Here is a 7,500-nt window from a genome sequence, read left to right on the forward strand (position 1 = left end):
AGATATTCATGCTGCATTAAATGAACGTTTAAAGGATGTTGTAAATGACACTAATTTTTAAAACATCCTCCACAGTGTTTAAATTAATTTAATATCACACTTCAAAAGAGTTGATCATCTAAAGCAAGAGCGTTAATAATTGTGGTAGGTCCACAATAGTAAGTCCACAATGCTCCCTCAAATCTGTCCCTCCGCTGACCCTCTACAATGGTAAAATTTCGCTCTCCTCTTTTCTTATTCATAAAATTGCTTATCGTGTCCAACTGTGGCACCATTGCCCAATTCTCACTTCATTGCCATTTATCCTCTTTCCCCTCACTCTTCCATGAACTTTGATTTTATACATATAAAAAAACAAAAAAAATCAGACCACTGGACCTGAAGCTTATCTACTAGTTATCTTGGCCCTGGCCAAGACCCAACAAGACTCAAGGCCAAGAATTGTTGTAACCCAAATTTGGTAGCATTCTGACTGGTGGATCTGGAAAAGAAGGTTTTAGAAGGAACTTATGCAATTTTCCCGAAACTTTACCAAGTTCACAATTTTGACACATTTTCGGTCTAGTGATCGCCATGACCTTCACAATTTAACATCAGAACCCTGTCCTAATGTTGTCACTCAAATTTGGTAGCATTCTGACTCATAGGTCTGGAGAAGAAGATTTTTGAAGGAATTTACATGATTTTTTCCAAAAATTGACCAAGTTGGCCATTTTGACACACTTCCGGTCCCATGATCAGTATGACCTCCAGAATTTAATATCCCTACCCTGGCCTAACATTATCATCCAAATTAAGTAGCATTCTGACTGGTGTGTCTGGAGAAGAAGATTTTTGAAGGAATTTACTAAGTCCACCATTTTGACCTACTTAAAGTCATGTGACCAGAACAAGCATTGCAATCCCTGTTACCAGTTAGGAGCGGAACATTGCTACCAAATTTCAGCCATATCGGACCAGCCGTTTGGCAGGAGAACTCAAAATAGGAGATAGACTGTTGGACGGACAGATGGAGGAACGGATGGACAGACGGACAGACAGAAAGACCACGATGACAATACTTTATCTGGAATTCCAATTTCAGATAAGCTAAAAACCGAATACGTCATTGTTTAAACATATCAATACATGACAACTTAACCAGCCTATTTAGTCCCCCTGCAGGATGAAGGGCTCCTTCAATGGGGTCCATTCTGTTATACAGAACTGTATTCAATGCAATTTGAGATCACTGTCCTGGGTGTTTCACAAATCTCGGTGCTACTTGGATTGTCTGTCTATTGAACATTATTCATTGTAAATATTATTTATTTTTCAGGTTATTGTCTTGGACGTTGGAAAATTGTCTCCACCAAGTTTCATTCTTCTAATTCTGATGTACAAAACTCTTTATTACTCCTATTAGTAAGAGATTTTAGATTGTGATGGAACAATGGCAAAATATATAGTGATGCTAAACCAGAAGAGGATTGTGGTGTCGTATTGTGGAATCATAATGTGGTGTCATTCTTCGTCCATCACAATCCCACAACAAAAGTAAAATGTCAAAAGATGTGATTGTAATCCATGATGATTGTGGTGTTGTATTGTGGCATCATGAAGTGGTGTCGTTCCTACTTTGTTTAGTTTTTTTTTTTTGAGATTTCATCCATGTTTTTACATTTTAAAAAACATGTCTTTTTTCTTCTTGTTGCTGCAATTTTTTAAAGCAATTAAATGCTTCATGTTTTATATATTTTGTTATGTTGGGACTGTATGCTTCACGTTTTATTTATTTTGTTATGTTGGTATGGATTAAATCCATCTCGAGTATGTTATGAAATTGTTTTAATACTTGTTTCAGTTGATTTGAGCGATGGGTTGGATACGTATCACTTTAGGAGTGGCTCTGTCCATCTTCCCCCCTCCCACGATCCTGGCCTGGTTTGGTTGAGTCAACATTTACGTTTGAGCTCTTTTCCTAATAAAACGATTTATCTTTTGTGTGTTTTAAAATTTTGGTATGGATTAAATCCATCTGTTATTTAATTGTTTTCATACTTGTTTCAGTTGAATTGGTGGATTGGTTGGATATGTATCACTTTTGTAATGGTTTTGTCCATCTTCTCCTCTCCCACGATCCTGGCCTGGTTTGAAAGAGTCAACATTTACGTTTGATTTATTTTTCTAATAAAACGATGAATGTTTTACACGTTTTTAAATTTTGGGTTGTGTGCACGAGCCCAGAGACAAAGTAACTTCCTCTCGTTGGAATCACCATCATAGCTTCAGCAGTTATTGAGGTAGATTGGGCGACAGTTTTACATTATTTTGAGAGGGGAGAAAGGAGAAGAAGAAGAAACATCCCTCCCCATATCATACCTCCATATGGAGTACCGCTGTACTCCATGATAATATTCATTAATTATATGCAATGTATAAACTGTCTCAAGATTGTTGGAGTAATAATCTTGTATCTCAAGATTGTTGGAGTTAAAGCATTTTCTGTTAATGATGACATGAAATCCCACGTGCAGCCAAGCCCACAAATTTTGTTCAACAGAAAGTCAACTGACTGGTCAATTATGAGATGACAAAGGCCGACTTATGGTCGGAGGTTCATAATGTTGCAAAGATATTTATATCAAAAGTGAAAACAAAAACAAAAACAGCAGATATAAAATTCAAATTCAATGGAGTACTGTTCTCCACTATGGGCGGGCGCCTCAGCATCACATCTGTCTCTCCTGGATTCTGTTGAATGTAAAGCTCTAAAAATTATTGGAATCTCCTGCGATGAAGCCGAAGCACAAGGTCTGTTGCTCTCACATTACAGGCAGGTCGGTGGTCTCTCTGTTTTCTATCATCTATTCTCCAAAAAAATTTCCTCTACTCTCTGTCCTCCGATCCTTCACAGCAACTCCAGTATGCACAGGTTCTTCGAGGAACCCCTTCTGGTTAAACGTCCAAAATGCAGGCTGACAGCACACCTCAACTCTTTAATGCTTCACTTCTTCCATCTACAGAACTGCCCTCCAGTGGCTGTGCTATCTCACCCTTCCCTCCAGTACTTCAATCAAGCAGTACACCACCATCTCATGTCATCCACAATTATGACCCATGATCTTTATTACCCTTATTAATCTTACTCATTAACTTCAGTGTCTCCCCATCCACTCCTCCCTCTCCTGTTTTCCTATTCATTCTTTCCCTTGACATTTGTCCCACTGTCAATTCTACTCTCTTTCTTTAATGAGCCTCACTCCTGTATAAAAGAAAAAGAATAGTGTGGATGTCCTATTTTAACACCGATCTGTAGCTGGGTATCATTACCATGTCCTCACCATTCATCTCACATCCCAGCAACTCCATACGTAGTGTGCAGCGAATATTGCACGACTTTGGCCACAGACGAATATATCTGGTAGTTATGGCCTGCTCCAGGCTGGTCGTTACCGGTGTGTTGTTGTCATTGTTACCACGAAATCCCTGCAGATACATCAATATTGCGCAGTGCACATTTATTTCAAAATTGTGTGCAGGCTCAATGTATTTTGTGATCCTCACCTGGCAGTGCATTTGTAGTCTCATGTATTTGACATATCCCTCTTGCAAATGTCATTTCTGGTTGTGCATGCATCTTCACCAAGTGCACTAAGAAGGGGTACTACAATAACCTCTGCTCAACAAAATAATGAGGCAACAAAACAAGGTTGAATGAATAAAAACTTGCCTTAACTTGGCGAGTTTTTGGATCTTTGATAAAAGTCCAACTCTCGCCATTGGTGCTGTAGGCGATATTGTACATCATCACAAATTCCCGCACACCCATCCGCTTGGCTCCTTGGGTTATGACACCAGTCACACGCATCTCTCGAGAAAGGTCCACCTGTGCAGATGAGTCAGATGGAGAGCTACTTGAATGGCAGATCAAAGACAGAAACCACCAATATGTACCAAAATGGATCACACATCATTGCATTGCTTTGTTGCCAAATAAATGAAAAGTCTGTATTTGGTTGTCAATGAAAAGTAAGGGGAAGGATTTTGCAAACACGATAGGTTTTTGTTTTCTATACAAAGTTGAGGTTTATACAACAGCAGGAAGACTAGAACAGCACTCGGTTGAGTGCATACCTCCGCTATGCTGAATGCAGAATTTTCTGGTGTATAAACTGTGGCCGTGTATTAACTGCACCCCTGTTTTTCACCCTCAAAAAAAAAAAATAATAATAAACTTTTCCTGTGTATTCACCGCACCCATGTTTTTTACCCTCAAAAGAAATGAATATATTGATCATGTTATTTTCTGATCTCGAATTAAATTCGTTTGTACATTAACTTTGTACAGAACAAAGTGACGGAGGTATCCACATGCTTACTCCCAAGTCCGCTTAATTTCGTCGAACAGTCTTATTCTCATTTTCAAGAAGTTGAAGAGAGAGCAGAGGATACCGAGAAGTTTTTATTTTTCTTTCTTATTTTTAAATATTATAAAGAGAATTTTTTTTGTTACTAGAAAGAGGAAGAAAAGGGATTCATAACAGCATCATACATATTTCTTGTGGATTTGTGGCCCTGAGAAGGGCCGTTTGGGTTTGATGAAGCTTTTCAGCTAAACCCAAGGAAATCCTTGTCAATTATTTCCTTGTCGAAGACGGCACGTAACTCCTTGTCTAAGAATCAGGGTCGAGAAAGTCCCCGTCGCTGTCACCATCATTTGCAGCCTCCTCCTCCAAAATGATGTCGTCCTCAGTGCCATCCATAATGTTAGAGACGCAGCATTTCAGAAATGCCCGCTTGATGATGTCCAACAGTATCTCCTTCCACACCTTGACGATCCAGCTGTAGATCATCAGAAGGTCGACCTTTCTCATCCTCCCACTCTTGGTGTAGGTCTTCTCCCCACTCATTATCCAGTCAGACCAGCAGCGATGTAGCCATCCTTGAATGGCTTGTTGATGGACATATCGAGGGGCTGCAGGAGCAATTTCATCCCGCCTGGAATGATGATGAGATCGGTGTTGGTCCTACAGAGCCAATGTCCCCAATGTCATCCTCATTAGCAGGGCATCTCGCCTTCAGCCTGAGATCAAATGTTGAGATGGCATAACCCTCTGCTATCTTCTCCTGGACACAAGCGACGAGGCGCTCCTCGAGCTGTGGCTACTTCGTTGACTTACCCCTCAGCGCCTTCTTTTTCCTTGGCATCTTCTGTATCGTTACCTTGCTTGTTCTCCAGCGTCGGATGACGGACTCATCCATGCCGAATCACCTCCCAGCTTCTCGGTTCCAAGACTCTTCTGCAGACCGGCAGAGCGAGAGTTTGAATGCTGTGGTGAATAGGACCTTGACATCTTGACAGATAGAATTGATAATACATGACGCAATCCGCCCCCACCCAGCCTGTTGTCGGATGCACGTAAGTTTGCACACAAGCTTATGAGGTGGGTGCTCCATTATTAGACTGTTCGCAAACATCCATTCTATAGCTGGGTATCATTACCATGTCCTCACCATTCATCTCGCATCCCAGCAACTCCATACGTAGTGTGCAGCGAATATTGCAGTACTGCTCCATTATTAGACATCCGACTCTATTGTGAATAATTCTTCTTTTGATGCGAGACCAGATGTTCTTCTTCTTTTGTGTTTAATGGCATTTTCAGAACCACAAGGCTCTATATACGCCACATAAATAAACTCCGGGTGTCTCTGGACGTTTCCTCGTGTGACTTTATTTCATTTCCGCACACGGCAAATAAAACGCTGTACAAACTCTTAACCTGAACCGATTTTCAAAATTTAAATGGTGGAATTGAGCTTAACAGCAGTTTCGATTGCTAAAAAAAAAGTGTGTATTTGGAATATATTTGAAATTCAGCATTGATCGTTTGTTTTTAATACTGATTTTTTTTCTAGACCCGTGTATTAACCGCACCCACAACTTTCATCTTTTTTGCTGATAAAAAAGTGCGGTTTATACACCAGAAAATACGGTCCTTTACATTTTGTATCCCACTGATAAGCTCGATATGGATCTGGACCTCAACCAAAGTCGAATCGGCTTGTTAGTGTCACCCACCCTACTCATCCAACAAGTTTGTCATCATCCGTCCACAACGTTGCTAAACTAATCGGTCTAAGCCTGGTGTTGGCTTAGCAGTTAGGCTGGTGGCTTGGGATCCTAGCGTCCTGAGTTCAAGCCCTGTTGCAGCTGAATTAACACCAGGGGGTTGACTCAGCCTGTCATCCTTCTGAGGTCAGTGAAGTGAGCACCAGTGTACTGGTAATAGGGGCACTGCATCAGCGGCATAGCCGCGCCCCTAACCGAGGATGCTACCAGCAGCCAAAAAGGCTGCACACGAAGGGAAGGGGTATTGATGGATTTATTAAATGTGGTATTGATGTGGCACAAGTGTGATGGGCCGAATGGCCTCCTCTTGCACGTAATTTCCTTGTCAAAAAAACCTTTTGAAATATCGTGCTATTTGTCATATTTATGGCTCTATCTCTCAATGGTGAAGAACCACTGAAATAATTCTCATACCTGGATGTGGATCTTCACCAAAATCTAATCAATTCCTCATTGTCACACACCCAACCTGTCCACCAAGTTTTGTCTGAATCCGTCCATAACTTGAGAGATCCTGCCCACAGACAGACAAATAGACAGACAAAATGAAAACATAACCTCCATCCATCTTTGGTGGCGGAGGTAATAACATGACCACGGGAAGAAAGTCACCGTACAGACAGTGGGACAACAGGTGGATGTAACAGGCAAGGGAATATATGATGAAACAAAAGTAGGAAAGAGGAGATGTGAGGGACATCGTAACTTGTGAAGAAGATAGCTTGGATAGGGGAGGATGAACGGAGTTAGAAAAGATGGATGATGACACGAGATGGTGGTGCACTTCCATCTTGAAGTCCTGGAAGGAAAAGTGGGATTGCACTGCCTCGGGAATAGTTTCACAAGCTGGTGATAGAAGGAACAAAGGAGTGGAGGTGAGGAGCAAGTCTGGATTTTAGAAGTATAATATGGGTGGGGCTACTCAAAGAACCTCTGCATGCTTGCGGAACTAGGAAGGGTGGAACAAGCAGTGGGAGCAAGACCAAAATAGAGGCAGTTTAAAACAGATGCCACAAACCTGTCTGCAATGGGAGAGCAACAGGTCTTGTGCTTAAGATTATTTGTTGGAGATGCGAATGATGTCTTTGGATTCAACACCATTCAGGGGAGAGTGGAGGAAGGAGAGAGACAGAGAGAAATTGGCAGAAGCTCGAAGGGGGGAGTACTCCATTTAGGCAATGGAGAAAGGCCTCCTCAGGTGTGAAAAGTTCAGATTTACTCAGGAAGGATTTGGCTTGCCAAAGGCTCCCCAGTCTGTGGCTTGTCTTGGAGGTTAGAATAGATATATGATAGTCCCAGGAGAAGTTGTGATTGATGGTGTGGCTCCAGCATTCAAGAGATTGAAACCCTCCAGTACTTTATTGTGGAAATACAGTGTATTGGTG

General features: G+C 41.3%; 1 protein-coding gene and 1 long non-coding RNA gene across 4 annotated transcripts in view; one reads left to right on the plus strand and one right to left on the minus strand.

The window, feature by feature from the left end:
- LOC147017115 (uncharacterized) overlaps positions 1 to 1,941 on the plus strand; it is a 41,406-nt gene extending 39,465 nt beyond the window's left edge. Inside the window, exon 2 of the long non-coding RNA XR_015049352.1 lies at positions 1,319 to 1,941. This is a non-coding gene — a long non-coding RNA (uncharacterized LOC147017115). The remainder of the gene's footprint in view (positions 1 to 1,318) is intronic.
- The window catches only part of LOC147017116 (EGF-like repeat and discoidin I-like domain-containing protein 3), a 56,166-nt gene that overhangs the window by 16,459 nt on the left and 32,207 nt on the right, over positions 1 to 7,500 (minus strand). For all 3 annotated transcript variants that reach the window (XM_085846502.1, XM_085846500.1, XM_085846501.1), the window contains 2 exons: positions 3,713 to 3,868; positions 3,324 to 3,468 (listed from right to left, as the gene is read on the minus strand). In XM_085846502.1, the coding sequence (XP_085702628.1) occupies positions 3,324 to 3,468; positions 3,713 to 3,868 (301 nt within the window). The remainder of the gene's footprint in view (positions 1 to 3,323; positions 3,469 to 3,712; positions 3,869 to 7,500) is intronic.

The sequence above is a fragment of the Eptatretus burgeri genome, chromosome 11 (assembly GCF_056783735.1).
Source record: "Eptatretus burgeri isolate ZD-2024b chromosome 11, Ebu_testis_v1, whole genome shotgun sequence".
NCBI lineage: Eukaryota > Metazoa > Chordata > Myxini > Myxiniformes > Myxinidae > Eptatretus > Eptatretus burgeri.